We start from the raw sequence: 24,769 nt of genomic DNA, 5'->3' as shown, positions 1-24,769 counted from the left end.
AAAAATAAAATAGGGAAGGTGGTTCAACCGTGGCAAACAAGGGAAATTAAGGATAGTATTAGATCCAAGGAAGAGGCATATAAATTGGCCAGAAAAAGCAGCAAACTTGAGGACTGGGAGAAATTTAGAATTCAGCAGAGGAGGACAAAGGGTTTAATTAAGAGGGGGCAAATAGAGTACGAGAGGAAGCTTGCCGGGAACATAAAAACTGACTGCAAAAGCTTGTATAGATATGTGAAGAGAAAAAGATTAGTGAAGACAAACGTAGGCCCCTTGCAGTCGGATGCAGATGAATTTATAATGGGGAACAAAGAAATGGCAGATCAATTGAACAAATACTTTGGTTCTGTCTTCATGAAAAAAGACACAAATAACCTTCCGGAAGTACTAGAGGACCGAGGGTTGAGTGAGAAGGAGGAAGTGAAGGATATCCTTATTAGGCGGGAAATTGTGTTCGGGAAATTAATGGGATTGAAGGCCGATAAATCCCCGGGGCCTGATTGTCTGCATCCCAGAGTACTTAAGGAAGTGGCCCTAGAAATAGTGGATGCATTGGTCATCATTTCCCAACAGTCTATCGACTCTGGATCAGTTCCTATGGACTGGAGGGTAGCTAATATAACACCACTTTTTAAAAAAAGAGGGAGAGAGAAAACGGGGAATTATAGATCGGTTAGCATGACATCAGTAGTGGGGAAAATGTTGGAACCAATTATTAAGGATGAAATAGCAGCACATTTGGAAAGCAGTGACAGGATCGGTCCAAGTCAGCATAGATTTATGAAAGGGAAATCATGCTTGACAAATCTTCTGAAATTTTTGGAGGATCTAACTAGGAGAGTGGACAAGTGACAACCAGTGGATGTGGTGTATTTGGACTTTCCAAAGGCTTTTGACAAGGTCCCACACAAGAGGTTGGTGTGCAAAATAAAAGCACATGGTATTAGGGGTAATGAACTGACGTGGATAGGGAACTGGTTGGTAGACAGGAAATAGAGAGTCGGGATAAACGGGTCCTTTTCAGAATGGCAGGCAGTGACTAGTGGAGTGGCGCAGGGCTCAGTGCTGGGACCCCAGCTCTTTACAATATACATTAATGATTTCGATGAAGGAATTGAGTATAATATCTCCAAGTTTGCAGATGACACTAAACAGGGTGACGATGTGAGCTGTGAGGAGGATGCTGAGAGGCTGCAGGGTGACTTGGACAGGTTAGGTGAGTGGGCAAATGCATGGCAGATAAGACTGGTGGATAAATGTGAGATTATCCACTTTGGGGGAAAAAACACAAAGGCAGAATATTATCTGAATGGCGGCAGATTAGGGAAAGGGGAGGTGCAATGAGACCTGGGTGTCATGGTTCATCAGTCATTGAAGGTTGGCATGCAGGTACAGCAGGCAGTGAAGGCGGCAATGGCATGTTGGCCTTCCTAGCGAGGGGATTTGAGTATAGGAGCAGGGAGGTCATACTGCAGTTGTACAGGGCCTTGGTGAGGCCTCACCTGGAATATTGTGTTCAGTTTTGGTCTCCTAATCTGAGGAAGGACGTTCTTGCTATTGAGGGAGTGCAGCGAAGGTTCACCAGACTGATTCCCGGTATAGCTGGACTGACATATGAGGAGAGACTGGATCAACTGGGCCTTTATACACGAGTTTAGAAGGATGAGAGGGGTCTCATAGAAACTTACAAGATTCTGACGGGACTGGACAGGTTAGATGCGGGAAGAATGTCCCCGATGATGGGGAGTCCAGAACCAGGGGACACAGTCTTAGGATAAGGGGTAGGCCATTTAGGACTGAGATGAGAAACTTCTTCACTCAGAGAGTTGTTAACCTGTGGAATTCCTTGCCGCAGAGAGTTGTTGATGCCAGTTCATTGGCTATATTCAAGAGGGAGTTAGATATGGCCCTTACGGCTCAGGGGATCAAGGGATATGGAGAGAAAGCAGGAAATAGATATTGAGGGAATGATCAGCCATGATCTTATTGAATGGTGGTGCAGGCTCGAAGGGCCGAATGGCCTATTCCAGACCTATTTTTTTTTATGTGTCTACGTTTCTGTGATAACCTCACATTTATCCATAGTATACTGCATCTGCCATGCATTTGCCCACTCACCTAACCTGTCCAAGTCAACCTGCAGCCTCTTAGCATCCTCCTCACAGCTCACACCACCACCCAGCTTCGTGTCATCTGCAAACTTGGAGATATTATACTCAATTCCTTCATCGAAATCATTAATGTATATTGTAAAGAGCTGGGGTCCCAGCACTGAGCCCTGCGCCACTCCACTAGTCACTGCCTGCCATTCTGAAAAAGACCCGTTTATCCCGACTCTCTGCTTCCTGTCTGCCAACTAGTTCTCTATTCATCAATACATTCCACTCAATACCATGTGCTTTAATTTTGCACACCAATCTCTTGTGTGGGACCTTGTCAAAGCCATTTTGAAAGTCCAAATACACCACATCCACTGGTTCTCCCTTGTCCACTTTACTAGTTACACCCTCAAAAAATTCCAGAAGATTTGTGAAGCATGATTTCCCTTTCATAAATCCATGCTGACTTGGACCGATCCTGTCACTGCTTTCCAAATGTGCTGCTATTTCATCTTTAATAATTGGTTCCAACATTTTCCCCACGACTGATGTCAGGCTAACCGATCTATAATTCTCCGTTTTCTCTCTCCCTCCTTTTTTAAAAAGTGGGGTTACATTAACTACCTCCAGTCCATAGGAACTGATCCAGAATCGGTAGACTGTTGGAAAATGATGACCAATGCATCCAATATTTCTTGGGCCACTTCCTTCGGTACTCTGGGATGCAGACTATCAGGCCCTGGGGATTTATCGGCCTTCAATCCCTTCAATTTCCCTAACACAATTTCCTGACTAATAAGGATTTTCTTCAGTTCCTCCTTCTTGCTAGACCCTCGGTCCCCTACTATTTCGAGAAGATTACTTGTGTCTTCCTTCGTGAAGACAGAACCAAAGTATTTGTTCAATTGGTCTGCCATTTCTTTGTTCTCCATTATAAATTCACCCAATTCTGACTGCAAGGGACCTACGTTTGTCTTCACTAATCTTTTTCTCTTCACATATCTATAGAAGCTTTTGCAGTCAGTTTTTATGTTCCCAGCAAGCTTCCTCTCATACTCTATTTTTCCCTTCCTAATTAAACCCTTTGTCCTCCTCTGCTGAATTCTAAATTTCTCCCAGTCCTCAGGTTTACTGCTTTTTGTGGCCAATTTATATGCCTCTTCCTTGGATTTAACAATATCCGTAATTTCCCTTGTTAGTCACGGTTGAGCCACCTTCCCCGTTTTATTTTTACTCCAGACAGGGATGTACAATTGTTGAAGTTCATCCATGTGATTTTTAAATGTTTGCCATTGCCTATCCACCGTCAACCCTTTAAGTATCATTCGCCAGTCTATTCTAGCTAATTCGCGTCTCATACCATCGAAGTTACCTTTCCTTAAGTTCAGGACCTTAGTCTCTGAATTAACTGTGTCACTCTCCATCTTAATAAAGAATTCTACCATATTATGGTCACTCTTCCCCAAGGGGCCTCGCACAACAATTAGTCCTTTCTCATTACACATCACCCAGTCTAGAATGGCCAGCCCTCTAGTTGGTTCCTCGACATATTGGTCAAGAAAACCATCCCTGATACCCTCCAGGAAATCCTCCTCTACCGAATTGCTACCAGTTAGGTTAGCCCAATCTATATGTAGATTCAAGTCGCCCATGATAACTGCTGTACCTTTATTACACACATCCCTAATTTCTTGTTTGATGCTGCCCTCAACCTCACTACTACTGTTTGGTGGTCTGTACACAACTCCCACTAGCGTTTTCTGCCCTTTGGTATTCCGCAGCTCTACCTATACAGATTCCACATCATCCAAGCTAATGTCCTTCCTTACTATTGCGTTAATTTCCTCTTTAATTAGCAAAGCTACCCCACCTCCTTTTCCTTTCTGTCTATCCTTCCTGAATGTTGAATACCCTGGATGGTGAGTTCCCAGCCTTGGTTACCCTGGAGCCATGTCTCTGTCATCCCAATTATATCATATTCGTTAATAGCTGCCTGCGCAGTTAATTTGTCCACCTTATTACGAATACTCCTCGCATTGAGGCACAGAGCCTTCAGGCTTGTCTTTTTAAACACAACTTGTCCCTTTAGACTTTTGCTGTAATGTGGCCCTTTTTGATTTTTGCCTTGGGTTTCTCTGCCCTCCACTTTTACTTTTCTTCTTTCTATCTTTTGCTTCTGCCCCCATTTTACTTCCCTCTGTCTCCCTGCATAGGTTCCCATCCCCCTGCCATATTAGTTTAACTCCTCCCCAACAGCACTAGGAAACACTCCCCCTAGGACATTGGTTCCGGTCCTGCCCAGGTGTAGACCATCCGGTTTGTACTGGTCCCACCTCCCCCAGCACCGGTTCCAATGTCCCAGGAATTTGAATCCCTCCCTCCTGCACCCCTCCTCAAGCCACATATTCATCTGAGCTATCATGCAATTCCTACTCTGACTAGCACGTGGCGCTGGTAGCAATCCTGAGATTACTACCTTTGAGACCCGCTTCCTTTTAATTGACTGGGAACCTCACAAGCTCAGTCTGAGGAAGTTTCTCTTCATAGTGCGGGCTGGAGCCAGGAGCGGGGTTGCAACCCGCCATCGACCCCAGCCGCCACCTGCCACCGACCCCGGACCTGCCACAGTTGGTGAAATCGCAGCCATAGAAACTGTAACTGGTTACCTGAAAGCAAACAAAAATAATCAGATACTGATTATTACTAATCCCACTCACAATAAAATCCTAACAACACTGGCCTATATTCAACGTCTTTAGTAACTGTATGACTCGGAGCTGGTAGAATACTTGATAATGGCATTCGCAGATGTTCATTAATATCTCTTGTCCACACACGGCTCTGCCAACAGACCACTGAAATAGTTGGTTATTTGCTTATCGGAGTAAGTTTTACTAAAAAGAAGAATATTTTCTATGGTATGCAATTTAAAATGAACTCAAGAGCTAAAGACATAGTGGAAATTTATTTCCTGTTGGATAATTTGTTAACTACCTTTAGTACTTCAATGACAACGGTCAATTTTTGCAATGCAATAGCACAGCTGGCTTTATTCAATCCTTATTTATTAAAATTGTAGCATTAGTCAGGATTGTAGATGAACTAGATGGCAGGTCTAGTAATTTTACTTTTCAGCTAAAAAAAAATTCCCTTTTATTTACAGGTTGAAGGAAACAACAGTTATCATCTGAGGCTTCAAACATTGATAATGTGTTGATACTGAACTGCTAAGTGAGATACATTACCATTATCAGAAAACATGAAGCTTTCTCCAACTTCATTGTCATTTGGGCTGCTTCCATTGTCACAGTAGTAAGTAATGATAATACCATTTAGTGTACCATCCTTATTAAACCCCACCTGTAACAAAAGAAAATAATTGTCTTTTTAAAGGACCATTTGTTACGATAGATTTATAGCACTCTAACTGCACTATATGTCGACTCGGCAAAGGATGCGCAGTTATGGACTTCAATAGTGCATCAGTCAAATCAATAGCACATTTGAGATTATATAAACAGTACAGGAAAGAGATCTGAGGATTTTGATGGATGGGCCATTAAACCATTGGTTTACTGTTTACAGGCAGTGAAGAAAGCAAATAAAACATTGGCACAGATAGCTAAAGATAAGACTTAAGTCTAAGGAAATGGCACTGAAGTTATACTTTACCTTGGTGAGGCTGCATCTGGAGTATTACGTTCAGTTTTTGACTCCATTTTACAAGAAAGATGCATCATTATTAGAGGGAGTCCAGAGGAGGAGGAAATAACAAATTCATTAATTTACAGGACTGAGTAATGAGGAAAGAATATATGGCCAGAGAAGAGAAGGGTGGGGGCATGATAATCTTTAAATATGGAGAATTTGTATCTTGGAAAGTTCTTGTGTCAGGCACAGGATTCAAGGATTAAGGGGCAGCATTTAACGATCAGAGTGTCAGAAGAAAATAGAAAATCTCAATGTTTTACAAAGAGGGTGAGAATTGTGAAACAGATTACCAGTGGGGATGTGCAACAAAAAATCATGAGCGGTTTTAAAGAATAACTGGCTGAATTACTATTTGGAAATGGGATATATGGCTATAAGTTCAAGACTCATGGCAAGGAAACTGATAGCTGGTTTGAAAGGGTTAGGTGGATGGACCAATGTTCTTCTGCCCAACATATTACATGTTAATATGTACTACCTGAGCACTGCAGACTGTACTGTAGATGTAGGACAGTTCGATCATTAGACTGTATTAATTGTATTTGCTCAAATGGGGTTTTTCACTATAAGTTTAAAAGAATAGCAGTAATGTGTGTTTGTCCCAAGTATTTGATTGGTATAAATACTTGTAAAAAGTTAGATATGAATCTTTGCACACATTGCTTGATTCATCTCTGTGAAATTTGATCACACTTTAATTGCTCAGAACATAACATAATTTGTTTATAGACATCATTAGTTTATTCTGGTTCATAGCAAACCAGCAAAAGCTGGGATAAAGACTATGATTTTGGAACATTGTTCGAACCTTATATTTGAAGATATAACTATGACGTTTGCCAATTGCTTTCATGTTGGTGCTCAGGTCCATCATGCATCGAACAGGTCTGTAAGAGACAATGTGGTCATGCACAATGACAAAATGAGAAAAAGCTGTCTGACGAATGAAGCATACCTCTTCAACAGAACACAGATAATCTACCCAAATGTGAACTCTACCCCATCCATTTGATCACCAGAGGAAAAGTTTTGCAAAAATGTTTCCCTAATCCCCAAAAGGTATGAAGGAAAACTTCGGACTATTGACCCATCTTCTATTTCCACTATCCTGCCCTGGCTAGCTGTTTTGCATAGGTGACAATGGCAACTGCTGGATCACAGCAGCACAGGAATATTTGATCATCTCCTTTTCTATTATCTCCATTCCTATGTTCATATTAGGGGTTGTAACTCTCCAGTCCGGGACACTCTAATCCGGAAACATCCGTGGTTCGGCATTAGTAGGGCCTGAGGGAGAGGAGGGTTTATTAAAAATGGTTTGATCGGCAATTGGCTGGAATGGCTGTCAGTCAACCAATGTGTTCGGCCAAGGGAGCTGCCCACAGGCTGCCAGCATGCACACACAGGAGCCCGGGGGCTGTCGACAGAAAAGGGACTCCTCTATTGCCTTGTAATATGGTCAGTCCAATATTATTGGAATGTAGCTTTCAATATGGTCCATGCACTGATTTTATTTTGTCTTTGAAATGTGTGTTAATGATACAAAGGTTTCATATTGGGAGCAATGTTTCATACAGAAATTGCTTAGATTTGAATGAGAATCACTTGCTTTCACTTTGAACTCAGCTTTTCATCTTTTCTAGTATAAACAGCCTAAAAAGAAAGGTTTTCTGCAATTCGCAAGGAGGTTAAAATGTCACCTAAAGATTTCCATTTGGAGTGCTTTCAGTTAACTGCTAAATAAATGATTTACAACAACATACTCTTTTTTTGCTAATTTTGTATTAACCAGCCTTTATCTTTCTAACTTATGGTGATACTATCAGATGTCAGATATGGTGACTGCAGTGACCTCCTGTGGTTCGGAAAATTCTCTGTTCCGACACCGGTCAAGTTCCAAGGATGCCGGACCAGAGCGGTCCAACTGTATCTCTTTTTTACGTTACCCTTATAACCTTCACGTCCGTTTTTAACTGGATATTTCCCTATGGTAATTTTAATCAGAAATTCTTTCAATTGGTTCAAATAAAGGTTGATTTATCTTCTTTAATTAAGGCTAATTACATTGCATTTTGCGGTTGGTCAGTATTGAGGTAAAGTGCAACGCATCCCCTCCCTTATGTGCTTCACGTGGCCAACAATGGGTTCAATAGAGGGAAAACAAATTACACTGCAGTCTCATAGGAGTAATCAGTAAGGACAACTTGTTTTTATGTAGAACTTGTGACACTTCACACATGGAAATAAACAAGGAAATAGGTGCCGAAACGTGGAGGGAGAAGGTAGAAGGGGTGATTGAAAGCTTGGTCAAAAAGATGGGTGAACATTTTTGAAGGAGAACAGAAACGTGGTAAAGTGGAGGACGATCACAAAGAGCAACGGACCAAAGGGTGAGAGGTATCAGGTCAGAGGAGATTGCCAAGATCTAATGAGGCAAAGCAATGGAAGAATTTGAAGACAAAGACGAGGAGTTTAAATTTAATACGCAAGTGGAAGTGTAGATTAACGAGGCCAACGATGATGGGAAAGCAAACCTTAATAAGAACATAAGAATTAGGAACAGGAGTAGGCCATCTAGCCCCTCGAGTCTGCTCCGCCACTCAACAAGATCATGGCTGATCTGGCCGTGGACTCAGCTCCACTTACCCGCCCGCTCCCCATAACCCTTAATTCCCTTATTGGTTAAAAATCTATCTATCTGTGATTTGAATACATTCAATGAGCTAGCCTCAACTGCTTCCCTGGGCAGAGAATTCCACAGATTCACAACCCTCTGGGAGAAGAAATTCCTTCTCAACTCAGTTTTAAATTGGCTCCTCCGTATTTTGAGGCTGTGCCCCCTAGTTCTAGTCTCCCCGACCAGTGGAAACAACCTCTCTGCCTCTATCTTGTCTATCCCTTTCATTATTTTAAATGTTTCTATAAGATCACCCCTCATCCTTCTGAACTCCAACGAGTAAAGACCCAGTCTACTCAATCTATCATCATAAGGTAACCCCCTCATCTCCGGAATCAGCCTAGTGAATTGTCTCTGTACCCCCTCCAAAGCTGGTATATCCTTCCTTAAGTAAGGTGACTAAAACTGCAGTACTCCAGGTGCGGCCTCGCTAATACCCTATACAGTTGCAGCAGGACCTCCCTGCTTTTGTACTCCATCCCTCTCACAATGAAGGCCAACATTCCATTCGCCTTCCTGATTACCTGCAAACTAACCCTTTGGGATTCATGTACAAGGAAAACACAAAAAAAAAGGGGGGAAAAAAAGGGCCTTGTAAATGTCTGGAGTGTCACCCAGGTCGGGTGGCACCGTTTAATGTTTTATGTTTTCGCAGGTAAACTCAAAAGAGTTTCATGTACAAGGAAAACACAAAAAAAAAAGGGGGGAAAAAAAAAAGGGCCTTGTAAATGTCTGGAGTGTCACCCAGGTCGGGTGGCACCGTTTAATGTTTTATGTTTTCGCAGGTAAACTCAAGAGTTTCATGTACAAGGACCCCCAGGTCCCTCTGCACCGCAGCATGTTGTAATTTCTCCCCATTCAAATAATATTCCCTTTTACTGTTTTTTTTCCCCCAAGGTGGATGACCTCACATTTTCCGACATTGTATTCCATCTGCCAAACCTTAGCCCATTTGCTTAACCTATCTAAATCTCTTTGCAGTCTCTCTGTGTCCTCTACACAATCCGCTTTCCCACTAATCTTTGTGTCATCTGCAAATTTTGTTACACTACACTCTGTCCCCTCTTCTAGGTCATCTATGTATATTGTAAACAGTTGTGGTCCCAGCACCGATCCCTGTGGCACACCACTAACCACCGATTTACAACCCGAAAAGGACCCATTTATCCCGACTTTCTACTTTCTGTTAGCCAGCCAATTCTCGATCCATGCTAATACATTTCCTCTGACTCCACGTACCTTTATCTTCTGCAGTAACCTTTTGTGTGGCACCTTATCGAATGCCTTTTGGAAATCTAAATACACCACATCCATTGGTACACTTCTATCCACCATGCTCATTGTATCCTCAAAGAATTCCAGTAAATTAGTTAAACATGATTTCCCCTTCATGAATCTATATTGCATTTGCTTGATTGCACTATTCCCTATCTAGATGTCCCGCTATTTCTTCCTTAATGATAGCTTCAAGCATTTTCCCCACTACAGATGTTAAACTAACCGGCCTATAGTTGCCTGCCTTTTGTCTGCCCCCTTTTTTAAACAGAGCCGTTACATTAGCTGCTTTCCAATCCGCTGGTACCTCCCCAGAGTCCAGAGAATTTTGGTAGATTATAACGAATGCATCTGCTATAACTTCCGCCATCTCTTTTAATACCCTGGGATGCATTTCATCAGGACCAGGGGACTTGTCTACCTTGAGATCCATTAGCCTGACCAGCACTACCCCCCTAGTGATAGTGATTGTCTCATGGTCCTCCCTTCCCACATGCAGGACATAATACGAACAGCAGCATTTGACAAGTTCAGTTTGAGAGGGCAGAAATCATCATCATAGGCTGTCGCTCAGAATCGAGGAAGACTTGCTTCCACTCCTGAAGTGAGTCCTTTGGTGGCTGAACATTCCAATATGACAGCCACAGACCCTGTCACAGGTGGGACAGATATTCGTCGGGGGAAGGGGGGGGCGGCGGGGTGGGACTGATTTGTCGCACATTACTTCCGCTACCCGCGCCTGACCTCTTCACGCTCGCGGCGTTGAGATTCGAAGAACTCAGCGCTCTCCTGGATGCACTTTCTCCACCTAGGGCGGTCTTCGGCCAGGGACTCCGAGGTGTCAGTGGTGATGTCGCACTTCACCAGGGAGGCTTTGTGGGTGTCCTTGTAATGTTTCCGCTGCCCACCTTTGGCTCGTTTGCCATGACAGAGCTCCACATAGAGCAATTGCTTAGGGTGTCTCGAGTCTGGCATGCGAATTATATGGCCTGCCCAGTGAAGTTGATCGAGTGTGGTCAATGCTTCAATACTGGGGATATTAGCCTGGGTGAGGACACTGATGTTGGTATGCCTGTCCTCCCAGGAGATTTGCAGGATCTTGCGGAGACATCGTTGGTGATATATCTCCAGCGGCTTGAGGTGTCTTCTGTATATCGTCCATGCCTCTGATCCATACAGGAGGATGGGTATTACTACAGCCCTGTAAACCATGAGCTTGGTAGCAGATTTGAGGGCCTGGTCTTCGAACACTTTTTTCCTCAGGCGGCCAAAGGCTGCACTGGAGACGATGTTGAATCTCCGCATCAATGTCTGCCTTTGTTGATAAGAGGCTCTCGAGGTATGGGAAGTGGTCCATGTCGTTGACGGCCGCGCTGTGAATCTTGATGACCGTGGGGCAGTGCTGTGCAGAGAGGACAGGCTGGTGGAGGAACTTTGTCTTATAGATGTTAAGCGTAAGGCCCATGCTTTCATATGCCTCAGTGAACACATCGACTGTATCCTGGAGTTCAGCCTCAGAATGGGCGCAGACGCAGGCATCGTCCGCGTACTGCAGCTCAACGACAGAGGTTGAGGTGATCTTGGACCTGGCCTGGAGGCGGTGCAGGTTAAACAGCTTCCCACTGGATCTGTAGTTTAGTTCCACTCCAGCAGGGAGCTTGCTGACTGTAAGGTGGAGTATGGCAGCGAGAAAGATTGAGAAGGGAGTTGGAGCAATGACGCAGCCGTGTTTGACCCCGGGCCGGACGTGGATTGGGTCTGTAATAGATCCGTTGGTAAGGATCACGGCGTGCATGTCATCGTGGAGCAGGCAATGGATGTTGACAAACTTTTGGGGGCATCCAAAACAGAGGTACGACGGTCCAGAAGCCCTCACGGTTGACAGTGTCAAAGGCCTTTGTAAAATCGAATAAGATCATGTATAAGGGCTGGCGATGCTCCCTGCATTTTTTCTGCAGCTGTCGCGCTGCAAACATCATGTCCGTTGTGTCCCGTAGGGGACAAAATCCACACTGTGACTCCGGGAGGAGCTCCTCAGCCACAGGGAGAAGACGGTTGAGGAGAAATCTAGCGACAACCTTCCTAGTGGCTGATAGCAGGGAGATTCCCCTGTAGTTGCCGCAGTCGGACTTGTCCCCCTTTTTAAAGATGGTCACGATCACTGCATCTCTGAGATCTCCCGGCATGCTTTCCTCCCTCCAAATGAGATGAGGTCATGCATCTGCGCCAACAGCGCTTCTCCGCCATACTTTAGCGCCTCAGCAGGAATTCCATCCGCATTCGTAGCCTTGTCGTTCTTGAGCTGTTTTATGGCTTTTCCTACCTCGTGTAGCATTTGGGTTTCACAGAGGTGGTGGTGGGTCGCATGCTGTGGGATGGAGTTGAGAACACTTGAGTCAAAGGCAGAGTCTCGATTGAGGAGATCTTCAAAATGCTCCTTCCAGCGGGACCTGACAGCCTCGGTGTCCTTGATGAGTGTTTCCCCGTTCTTGGGAGTGGGGCCTTGGGAGTTTGGGTCGTAGGTGGCCTTGACTGCAATGAAGAATCCTCGCATATCATGGCTGTCGGCCAGTTGTTGTATCTCCTGTGCTTTCTCCATCCACCACCTGTTCTTTAGGTTCCTGGTTTTTTGTTGGACCTCAGCCTTGAGCCGTCTGTAATGTTGCTTTGCTGCTCTCGAGTTGGGTTGTTGCTTGAGGCTTAGAAATGCTTTGCGCTTACGATCTATTAGTTCTTGAATCTCCTGATCATTTTCATCAAACCAGTCCTGGTGTTTTCTGGTTGAGTGACCAAGTGTCTCTTCACAGGCATTGGTTATGGAGACCTGGAGGGCAGACCAAGTGCTGTGGGCATTCAGCATCTCATGGTCATCAAGGCACGCCAGATTAGCTGTGAGGCGCTGGCTGTATAGGGCTCTCTTAGTCTTTGTGCCCCGGCATTAACTTTTTTGCGGCACTGCTTCTGCTGTCCCTCCACTTTGGGGCGATGTTTATATCGATGATGGATCGGATTAGGCGATGGCCCGTCCAGCAGTCGTCAGCTCCTGTCATTGCACAGGTGATGCGCACATCCTTGCGATTCCTGGCTCGGACGGTGACATAGTCGAGCAGGTGCCAGTGTTTGGAGTGAAGGTGTTGCCACGATGCCTTGTACTTGTCCCTCTGGCAGAACAAGTTGTTGGTGATGAGGAGTTCGTGTTCTAAACATTTTGTCAGGAATAGGGGTACCGCTGAAGTTGGCTTTCCCTATCCCCTCTCTGCCAATCATGCCTCCCCAGAGACCTGGGTCTTTGCTGACCCTGGCATTAAAGTCACCTAGGAGGATTAATTTGACGCCCGTGGGGACGCGGGACAGGGATGTATCGAGGTTGCAATAAAAACCCTCTTTAGCCTCATCTATTGCATCGAGTGTTGGGGCGTACGCACTGATGACTGTGGCGCATTGGTTCCAGGACAGGGTAAGACGAAGAGTCATGAAGCGTTCGTTAACTCCGCAGGGGGTGTCTCTGAGGCAGTCGAACAGTTCTTTTGACGGCGAAGCCGACTCCATGAAGGCGGCATTCTGCCTCTGGTTTTCCTTTCCAGAAAAAGGTGTAACCTCCACCTTGTTCCTTGAGCTGGCATTCCCCTGCCCGCCGGGTCTCGCTTAGGGCGGCGATGTCAATGTCAAAACGTCTAAGTTCCCGGGCAAGTATGGCGTTGCGGCGTTCCTGCCTGTTGCTATTGGGATTGTCCATGAGCGTCCTGATGTTCCAGGTCCCGAACGTCATATTAGCGAAGTGGAAGATGCCTGTGTGTGAGTTCTTTTAATGTGGGGTGGCCGCTGCACACCGGCAACCACACGGGCTTAACTGAGCAAGGTCTTGGTCCAGTGGCAAGGGGATCCAAGACAACTGGAGACCAGGCACTGCTGTATGAGCCTAATTGCCTACGGCGAGGTGTTGGCCGAAAGCTCGGCGCCGAGTAGCGCCATTGATGGTAATTGGCCCGAGGCTTGGTTGGGGTCGGTGGGGTGGGTGCAGGGGGCAGGCATTGGGAAGGTCAACTGCCCGCTGGGGCTCCGAGGGATGCTTTGGAAAGTTTCTTCCAAGGTTAAAAATTTCCCCAAAGGTTTCCAAGTTGTTTTAAAAGTTTAAGAGTTTAAAAATATTTCCGAATTATTTAAAAAAACATTACACAGGTTGATTGGCGGTTTAATAAATAGATAAAGTTGATAAAGTTAATAAAAAAGTATAAAATGTAAATCAAGTTGTTTAAGTTAGAAAGAAAAAAAGAATTAAAGTTCTCCAAGTTGATTAAAAATTTAAACGTTTACCCGAATTGTTTAAGTAGCTTAAAAGTTGATTAAAAGTTTTTAAAAATTGAGTCCCTTCGGCCGGTTCGATGCCAGCCTCAGAGTCCCTTCTACCGGTTCAGCACCGGCCCCAGAGTCCCTTCTACCGGTTCAGCACCGGCCCCAGAGTCCCTTCTACCGGTTCAGCACCGGCCCCAGAGTCCCTTCTACCGGTTCAGCACCGGCCCCAGAGTCACAGTCGCTGCAGGAAGTCCAGCTGGGATGCCCAAGTCGCGAGACTGCAGTACAGGGCAGGACACAGGGGCTGGAATCATCACCACACCTGCTCTCTCCCAAGCTCCCGGGCGGGGTCGGCCCGCCGCTGTCCTCTGGGATATTCCTGGGGAACCAAGAGGGCAGAAAGGAGAGCATTGGAGTAATGCAGCCTAGAGATGACAGGCTAAGTTTGCAGATTAAAACAGATCGTCTTGATGAGGGATACAATATGTGGTTTGAAGCTTTGATCTGGGTTGGATATCACACGGTCTTGTAAATGAGGATGCTGCAGAGTGACAAGAATCTGGCGTGGGTGAGGGATTCTGAGGAGGTTGGAAACAGAGCAAGGAGAGAAAAGGGAGAGTGGAATAGGCAACTGCACAGATAGTCCCAATCTTAGATGGTCTCTTTGCACTTGTCAGATGAGAGGGTGGTGGGTAAAGGGGAATGAGAAGGCAGTAAGCTGTGCAGAAAAGGAACCTTGGGCAGCCCGTGCCCTCCAGGATGATCCCGGAGGAATTAGCAGTTTAGTCTAAAGATAGCAAGGCACAGTTGTGATAAATATGATACAACTCCATCTTGTTCTGGTCTAGCAGCTGTTCCTTTAAATAAGGCATAATATATGAGAGTTGAAAAAGACATCAGCTCTCCTGAACTCCCTCCCAACGATTTAAGTGCTGGGGACTGGTTTCCAGCTGCCCGACATCCCGCTCCGGTCCACTTCCCATCAGGTTTGGGCGGGAGACAGATTAGGCCTACGCAGCTAAGGTTTAGGATATTTTTCGACATTAAAAAGGTGCTAAATAAATGCAAATTATTACTGTTCGAAGTGCAGGACAATCTACTGAGAGGACCGGAAACAGTATTTAGTTAGGATGGTTCAAAATTAAGTTTCTGTTATTAGACTGATAACTCTTCCATTGGTGTGTTGTTAAGGAAGAGTTTCTGCCTGCTTTGTCGGTTTTCTGGCAGTAGTGGGGAGAGCAGAAGTGGAAATTTGGGCAGGGAGCATTGGGCTAGGACGCCGACCATTTCTGCCCTCATCGCGATCTTCTGACATGGGGCAGGAAGGTGCGAGGGGGCCAAAGATTTACTCTGCAACATTGCCACCAGAGCAAAACATATTGGCCGTGACGTCTTCCCAAAGTGCAGATTCCCAAGATCAATGGAGCTCAATTTTCCCAAAAGCTGTTTTTTGGCGAACTTGAAGAGTTACACCCGTTTTTTGGGGCTCCAAGTACGCCGAAAAAAATGATCCAAGTTTCCCCATTTAGTTTTGGGGGCTGAAGCCCAAGATCTGCACGTCACGGTAACCTGGGGCACAATGTGGGCTGAGGCTGGAAAGTGAAACATACAGCCAGCTCACAGCAACCTGCACAAGTACATTAAACATTGCAGCAACTTAACTCCATTAAATTATTAACGTTCCCTCACCACCCGCCCCCCTCACCCATGCCGATCCCCGCACCTATCCCAGGCCAAACAGCCTCCCAGTGCCCACACCTAACGATAACCGAAAGGCTTCCCCCTCTCTCCCACCTCTCTGCTGCTGCTGTCCGGGCATCTGCTGTGCTGATTTACTTATCTGCTCCGATTTTCTTAACTCACCAGAAGGTTTTTCTACAGAGGCTACATACGCCGGGCTAAGAAGAATTGGAGTAAATTGGAGCGGGCCAAACTTGCCTAACTGTCCAGAATTGGCGCAGGTGGCAAGTTACGCCCCCTATGACTCAAAAAAAACAAACCTAAAAAAATCGTAACTAACAGATTTACGCTGGCACTCATTGATTGGGGAAACTTGTACTTTTTAAACTTAGGCCAAAAAAATGAAGCCAATCACTGGAGAAAATTGAGCCCCAAGGTTCATCCACATACAAGGATAATAATTGGCTCTATAATATAGATTCGTTCAATACAGAAGGAGGCCATTTGGCCCAATGTGTCTGTGCCAGCTCTTTCAAAGAACTATCCAATTAGTCACACTCTTTCCCCATATCCTTGTAAATGTTTCCTTTTCAATTCCTATCCAATTACCTTTTTGTAAGTTACTGTTGAATCTGCTTCCACCACCCTTTCAGGCAGTGCATTCCAGATCACAACAACTCACTGCATTAAAAAATTCCCATCTTCCCTCCTGCTCTTTTGTCAATTGTCTTAAATCTATGTCCTCTGGTAACTGATCCACCTGCCAGTGGAAATAATTTGTCCTTATTTACTCCATCAAAACCCCTTCTAATTTTTGAACACCTCTATTAAATGTACCTTTAACCTTCTTTGCCCTAAGGAGAACAATCCCAGCTTTTAATATGATTCATTCACATATGCACAAAAAGCAGGAATAAAGAGTATTACATGTTCTAATACTGCTAGGTTTCTATAAACTGCAAAGTAATGAAGAAGTCAACAGTACATTTTGGACAGTATTCAGCTGAATCCCACCTGTGAAGCACTGTGGCAGCCACTGCTACAGCACAAGCTACTAAGTTGGCACGAGAAGCTTTACCTCCATAAGCTCCACCCAAGCGCTTAGCTGTGATGCTAATACTGTGAAAACAAAAACATTTCCAAATGATTAAACATTATTATTTTTTGTTAATACTGGAGTAAAAAGCACCTATTCAGGAGAATACAATATTCTACATCAGAGATTAAAACTTGTTTGAAATCTGAAATAAATATAAAAAAATGTTGTAAATATACAGCAGTCCATCAGCTCTGTAAAGACAACAGCCAAGTTCATGGTTCGGGTGTAGATCCTTGGTCACAACCCAATTAATACAAAATGTTAATTGGTCTTTTCGCTTTCCAACTGCTGACACACCTGCTATGTATTTCCAGCATTTTCTATTACCACAACACTGCATATTGTTGGTTTAGGTAACCGTAGATCAGCAGTAATATTTTTATTTTGGTAACCCTGACAATGTCACGTTGTCACAGACCTCAGCAGAACACCAACTCAACCTACATGTTTTCTATACTTCCTTGTCTGAGGTTGCTGATAATTGCCGAGGCTCAAATATCCCCGCAGCCTATGGCCCTGCCTGAGCCAATACTGCACTGGGTCTTGATTTCCCCATGAGCAACACCACAGGCAAACGACTAATGCATTAAATAATCCCAAAGCATGGCATGAAGAGAAAGAAATCAAAACACAACATCCTTTTGGCTGCCATGGGCATCAGGTGTTATGAAGTCTGTGATCTGTATTATCCAATATTCACAGCTGAAGTAACTGGGAGGGAATAAGTAGCATGGGAAAGAAAAAGGAGAAAACAAATTAAAACAACAGTACACCGTTATATTTATTTATAGGTAGATAGGGCTCAATTTTCCCCAGATATCTGCGCCGTTTTTTTGGTGTGCGCCTTTTTTTCCCCCAAGTAAATTAAAATCTCCAAGTTTCCCCTGTTTGTGTGGCAGTCAGTCACGATTTTTGTATGTTAGGATTTTTTTTGCAACCGGTAATCTGCGTCAGTTTTTCACATTTAAGCAAGTTTAGCCAAATTACATTTCTCCTAGGCTGGTGTATGTGACCATTCTCAAAAAACCTTCTGGACACTTAAGAAAAACCAGTACACATTAAAAAAATTGGTGCAGAAAGACACCATTGTTTTTAGGCGAAGTTTTGGAGGGAGTCAAGAAGGCAAAGAATATACATCATGAAGCTTAATTTTTTCAAAGTCAAAAGGGAGAAAATGGAAGTCTAATGCAATTCTTTAATTTTTGATTTTTTTTTCCAAAGTACCACGCCACCACCAAACGTCTCCTCATCGGGCTCGAGGGTCGGAGCGTTGGCAGGCAGAATCGCCCCCTCGCCCGGACACAGGGGCTCGAGTTCAAAAGGGGGTGGGGGGGGAGTGGAAGCCGAACTGAAGGGGTGAGACCCCTTAGGCTACACAGCAGCTTCAAAAGAAGCCCGGGGGGGGGGGGGGGGACAGTAACAACAGTAACAACAATAACAACAATAACAACAGCATCAACAGCAAAGAAAGGCTGCACCCATCTCTCCTCCACCTTATTCTAAGACCGCCCACTGCGCTTGGTCTTGGTGACTCCACCCCTGCCCCGCAGGCAGTGGCGCAGCGTTTCTCGGGTTGGTACCAAGCTTATTCTTTTGAACATCTCGGGTAATGCGCACTTCTTGATGGGGGGGCGTGGGCAGCCGGTAATGTGGAAGGCCCCGCTTGGGCCGCCTAAGAAGCTGGTCTGGGGATTGGAGTGGGAGTGACAGTTGATTCAATCAATGGGCGCGGGGTCTGGGCGTGTTCCCTTATTGCAGCAGCTAACTCCGACATTCCCTCCCTCATGTGGCCCGACAGCGTTTCAACTACCTGCAACATTCCCTCCCTCATGTTCACCGACAGTGTATCAGCTATCTGCGACAGTCCATCCCTAATGTGCCTGGACAGTGTTCCCATTTCTCGCGGGAGTGTTGTTACTTCTCCCGACAGTCCCGATACCTCATTATCCACCCCACTGATGGTGTCCAGGAGTGATCGCGTTAAGGTCAATGCTCTCCCCACTCATTGTCATCATCTGAACCACATCTGTTACATCCTGCACCTAAGGAGAGTGCTGTCGAGCTCTCCTTCCCCTCCTCATCCTGGGTGTGGCTCACTGCATCCCACTGGGACACGCAGCCTTGGACGGTGGGGCCCTGGGTGTGCCTTGCTGCATCCCACTGGAATCCACAACCTCGCACTGTGAGAAACTATGGAATGTCCCAACACTGGTACCACTCAGGAAAGGGGCTGACACCTCAATGGGCGGCACCTGCACCTCCTCCAGAGTGAGTACAACAGTGGGGGCTTCATCTTCCCCCTGCCCCTCCCCCTCACCCCATGTTCTTGGCCTGGAAGGTGGGATTGGAAGATGTTCTCCTCTTCAGGCTCGTCCGTGTCTGAATCTTCTTCTGCATCGGCTTCAGCCTCGTCAGGGTTGGCCTCAAGTTCTGCAAAATATAACAGAACAGATAAATGGTTAGCAGCAGAGGTGGGGGCAGGGTGGTATGAGTAGGCTCACGCAGTGCAGGCAGCAGCTCATTTGAAGGACCACGATGAATGATAGCACATTGCATCAACCAAAGCGTAGCTGACAGAAATATCCCCATGAACCGAAGCATGGCTAGCCTGCGCAGTACTTATCTTTTGGCAAAGCCAGATTGTGGAATTTGCAGGATTTACCCTCTCCCTCGAGTGTGGGCCCAGCTTGTGCAGTGGTGGTTGCTTTTCTCCAGGCAGGACCCATCAATGCAGTGACCGTGTCTTCCACAGGTGTCAGTGGCTGCAGATTTGCCGGGCCTCCTCCTATTTGAGTTCTCTCTCTTTAGTTGTGTGCCACCTTCCTCTGCAAAGATGAAAATATAACTTTTTAGAGAGGGTGTCTTCCTGCTGGGTTGGACATATAGATGGTCATATTTACAATTGCAATTTTAGTCAATAAATGAAAATATTACTTACACTAACTACTTGACCAAGGTCCTGCCACTTCTTTTTGCACTGGCCTCCAGACCTCGGGTTGGTCACCATTGCACAGTAATCTTCTGCAAGTTGATTCCAATGTTTCTTCATTTCTTTTGGTGAAACTTTTATGTGACCTCTGCTGGTGTCCAGCTTGTGCCACCTGGCCTCAATTACAGTAACTAGTGCCTCCACTTCCTCATGAGAAATTCTTGGTCCTTGAGCCGCGTTGGATATTGCAGCTCCGATTTTTTCCCACTAAGAATTAAAGTTCTCACACAGTTCTCACACAACTGGCTCTTTAAAAATGGCCGAATGCAGACCGGAAGGTGTACTGGACATGCACGCCCATAGCAGTCACGTAAAAAACATTTTTTTTCCGTGCATGTGCAGAAGGGGGGGGCATCCTTTTTTCGGTGCAGACATTAGGCTCCACACCTCCCCCCCCCGCCGAAGCCGAAATTAGAATGGGGAAACATTCAAGTTATTTTTTGGAGTCGTCGAGGCCAAGAAAAACAAGCGTAATTCTTGAAATACGCCAAAAAACGGCATTGGGGAAAATTGAGCCCATAGTCTATACGGTGTTGAAAGTGTGTATTTAAGACAAAAGTAATGTGGTAACTGTTATATATGTGGACTTATATTTATTCTGTACAGCCATCAGAGGGCTCATCCCCTGGAGTCCCAAGGGATCCCATAATCCCTTGGAAGCACAGGTATTTAAGGAGACTTCACAGGTTGGAGAGGCACTCTGGAGACCTGCAATAAAAGACTAAGGTCACACTTTACTTTGAGCTCACAGTGTTCAGTCTGACTCTTTCTCCATACACAACATAACTATGATTGCCATATTAGTCTTTATTTATTTTGTGCTAATAAGTGTTTTTGTGAGTTTTAACAATTTATGATATGAAAGAATAAACTTGTATGCCACACTTTACCCAATGATTATGCTAAAGCTTGGCTTGTACGATTTCCAACAATACTGCTAATGTCTGCAGCCTTTGACACTGTTAACCGCACCATCCATCTCCAACACCTCTCCACTATCGTCCAGCTGGGTGGGACTGTACGTGCCGGGTTCCTTTCTTATCTATCTAATCGTAGCCAGAGAACCATCTGCAATGGCCTCTCTTTCCACTCCTGCAGTTATCTCTGGTGTCCCCCAAGGATCTATGCTTGGCCCCCTCTTATTTCTCATTTACATGCTCCCCCTCTGTGACACCATTCGAAAACACGCCGGCAGTTTCTACATGTATGCTGACGATACCCATCTCGACCTCACCACCACTCCTCTCGACCCCTCCACTGTATCTAAATTGTCACACGCTTGTCCGACATCCAGTACTGGATGAGCAGAAATTTCCTCCAACTAAATATTGGGAAGGCCGAAGCCATAGTCTTCAGTCCCCATCATAAACTTATTCCCTAGCTACCGACTCCATTCCTCTCCACAGCATCTGTCTGATGCTGAACCAGACTGTTCGCAACCTTGGTGTCATATTTGATCCTGAAAGGAGCTTCTGACCACATATCCGTGCCATAACTAAGACCGCCTATTTCCACCTCCGTAACATCGGTGACTTCACCCCTACCTCAGCTCCTCTGTTGCTGAAACCCTCATCCATGCCTATGTTACCTCTAGACTTGACTATTCCAACGCAGTCCTGGTTGGCCTCATCCAAAACTTTGCTACCCTCTGAACTCGCACCATAGTCCTGTTCACCCATTACCCCTGTGCTCGCTGACCTACATTGGTTCCCGGTTAAGCAATACCTTGATTTTAAAATTCTCATCCTAGTTTTAAAATCCCTCCATGGCCTCGCCCCTCCCCATCTCTGTAATCTCCTCCAGCTCCACGACTCTCCGTGCTCTGCGCTCCTATAATTCTGGCCACTTGAGCACCCCCGATTTTAATCGCTCCATTATTGGCGGCCATGCTTTCAGCTGACTAGGCCGTAAGCTCTTGGATTTCCTCCCTAAGCCTCTTCGCCTCTCTAAGATGCTACTTGAAACCTACGTGTTTGATAACATTCCTGTGAAGTGTCTTGGGACGTTTTACTACGCTAAAGGCGATATAGAAATACAAGTTGTTGTTGCGAGCTGTGAAGACATTGTAGTAAGTTAGTCACAATGTACTCAGAAGTAGAAATCTGTTTACTCCTTGACTTGTACTCCAATGGCACCGGCAATGGCCTGTTGGGTTAAGTCCAACCACTGGCTCGCTGCCTGGACATCCAAACCGTCTTCAGTAGGCACACACCGACAAATCTGTCCGAAGATAAATTGTACAGTAAAAATTATTTCTAATGTACTCTCTGGGGATATACAATCTTAATTTAAGCAACGACTAATCAATGTTAAATCTCTTGAAACTTTCCACAATGTTCCGCAAGGAATGCAATGAACATTGAGAGTATACGGTTTCACTCATTTCATTCTAATTAAACTATTTTTAATAATCAATTTTATAGATGCCACACGGTGCAAATGGAACTTATTTTGAAAATTATCGGAGAAGTCTAATATTCAAACAGTTAGTGACTTTGGAACAAAAACAATCCCATCTGCATAGATCAGCAAGTTGGCAAGAAATGATAAAAGACCAATTCATTAAACAAAAAAACTAATTAGAACCCCTGCGGTAATCACAGTACTTGGTGTCCTTTCAAACTATTGGTTTTATTCCTACAGATGTCCTATACAGTATTTCAGATGTTCCTCAGTACAATAGATTACAGCAGGGCTTGGATTTGCTGTTGCCAGCAGACTGTTATTGTAGTGTAAATCGGATAATTGCTAGTGGAAAATGGGCAGGGCATCCATCACACTAGAACTCCACCCACTCTGTGCCTCAACAAAGGTTTCCAAGGAGCGGACCAGAGGTGATGGAGATGCCTGTCTCAGACTACGGGCAACTTATTTTGGGAAACAACTAGGGCTCGAATATCAGTGTCATCACAGACAAAATGTCAGAATATCTAAAAAATGATCTATGATATTGCTCAGTTATTTGTATTTGTTTGCTCTCCAAATCAGTTTCTAGAAAAAAAATTCTCTTTAATATTTGCTTGGAATTCAGTTTACTTTTATATTCAATACAATTATGTTTTTTTGTGATTCCTTCTATTGGTTTAACATGTATTTAGTCGTGCAAAATTGCACTTACCTTTACATTTAGCGTGTGCATATATTTTTTAAATCATGTACTTAACTACTAACAGCATAACTGTGATCAAATTTCTTAATAATTTTTTATTAAAAACAATCAATATCCTATTATTTAATTTTTTTTTTAAAAAGGGAGGGAAAAGGATAGAGCGATGAAACCCAGGCTGAAGCACTCCCTGGACAAAGTAGGAGCAGTGCTTCAGCAAAGACATTGAGACACGTGCGCTGGGAATTTTCCCGGAGCTTCTCCTGATTGATCACCAGAATTTTGGCGTAAACCTTGTTTACGCGATTATCCAGGGTTGGCATGATCTTCTGCTAAAGCGAGAAGTGAGAATGGATTGGGCAGGGCCTATAACTCAGGGTAGCAGGCTTTGGAATGGGAGGCAAACAGGTCAGCTTGGAAGGAGCGTCACTATTTCCCCCTCTCATGAGGGACCATAAGATAGGGAAGTTCACTCTAGCCGTTCTTTTTGCCTTGACCAGAGAACAATTGGCAACAGCAATTTCAAATTCAAACTAAGGTATGAATGGAGCACAAGCTGGTGAAATTCAATACAAAATAATGCTGTATGCGGACAAAATTATATAAATATTGTAGGTTACCAGTCCCCACTTCCTTGCTACCCGTTGTCCTCCAAGCGATCAAGGACTTTGGCCACATTTTAGGTAATTTAATTATAATTGTCAGTTTAGCACTCTCGCCTCTAAGTCAGAAGATCGTGGGTTCAAGCCCCAATGCAGGACTTGAACATACAATCTAGATCAACACTTCAGTGTAGTACTCAGCAATACTAATCAACTGCTGCATAATTGGAGGTGCTGTCTTTTGGATGAGACATCAGGGTCAGGTGGTGATAAAAGACTCTATGGCACTATTCAATAGGACACAGATTTAAGGTGATTGGCAAAAGAACCAAAGGCGACAGAACAAAAACTTTTTTACACAGCGTGTGGTTAGGATCTGGAATGCACTGCCTGAAAGGATGGTGGAGGCAGACTCAATCACGGTTTTCAAAAGGGTGTTGGATAAGTACCTGAAGGAAAATAATTTTCAGAGCTATGGGGAAAGGGAGGGGCAGTGGGACTAGCGGAAGTGCTCTTGCAGAGAGTTGACATGGGCCTGACGGGCCGAATGGCCTCCCTCTGTGCTGTAACCATTCAATGATTCTAAGAGCAACTAGGGGAGTTTTCTCGGGTGTTCCGGCCAATATTTATCCATCCACAACCACCAAAACAAATCAACTGGTCATGTATCTCAACATTGATTGTCAACTTTGATGCATGCAATACCCTACATATCAACAGTGGCAACACTTGAAAGGTGGTTGTGAAGCACTTCTTTAAAAAAAAAACACAATTTTGGGATATGACCATTGCTAGCAAGGCTGCTATTTATTTCCCATCGCTAGTTGCCGATGAGAAGATGGTGGTGAGCCTTCTTCTTGAACTACCGCAGTCCATGTGGTTAAGGTATCACAGCAACATTGAAATAAATGGCCAGTTGATCTGAAAGGAGGCCTGTGCAAGGCCGAATATTACAATGGGTCTGTCAGCCCATTCCCCAAACAGGCCTTCACAAAGAACTCCCAGGTGTACAAGCGGATTCAGACCCTGGCACGAGAAGGGTGATCCAGCTTCTAGTCAAGGCTTTCAACAATTAATGGATAAACTACACCTCACTCCATAGGATGTGCTCAGCTACATTCAAATCAAACTCAGGAGCCAGCAAACGCCTGACCTCCAATGCTTCTCATTCTCAATTCCTAAGCCATTTCAATGCTGTTTTACAATACTTCTTGTTGCAATTCTCACACTCTTTTCTT

The 24,769-nt window shown here is 44.8% G+C and overlaps 1 protein-coding gene across 7 annotated transcripts in view; it reads right to left on the bottom strand.

Moving 5' to 3' along the window:
- The window catches only part of LOC139267357 (xanthine dehydrogenase/oxidase-like), a 274,065-nt gene that overhangs the window by 53,847 nt on the left and 195,449 nt on the right, over window positions 1-24,769 (bottom strand). For all 7 annotated transcript variants that reach the window (XM_070885566.1, XM_070885588.1, XM_070885584.1 and 4 more), the window contains 4 exons: window positions 21,934-22,043; window positions 16,750-16,854; window positions 6,619-6,697; window positions 5,345-5,459 (listed from right to left, as the gene is read on the bottom strand). In XM_070885566.1, the coding sequence (XP_070741667.1) occupies window positions 5,345-5,459; window positions 6,619-6,697; window positions 16,750-16,854; window positions 21,934-22,043 (409 nt within the window). The remainder of the gene's footprint in view (window positions 1-5,344; window positions 5,460-6,618; window positions 6,698-16,749; window positions 16,855-21,933; window positions 22,044-24,769) is intronic.

The sequence above is a fragment of the Pristiophorus japonicus genome, chromosome 1 (genome assembly GCF_044704955.1).
Source record: "Pristiophorus japonicus isolate sPriJap1 chromosome 1, sPriJap1.hap1, whole genome shotgun sequence".
Classification (NCBI taxonomy): Eukaryota; Metazoa; Chordata; class Chondrichthyes; family Pristiophoridae; genus Pristiophorus; species Pristiophorus japonicus.
The sequence above is the reverse complement of the archived record's forward strand: the minus strand, read 5'-3'. Positions and strand labels throughout refer to the sequence as shown.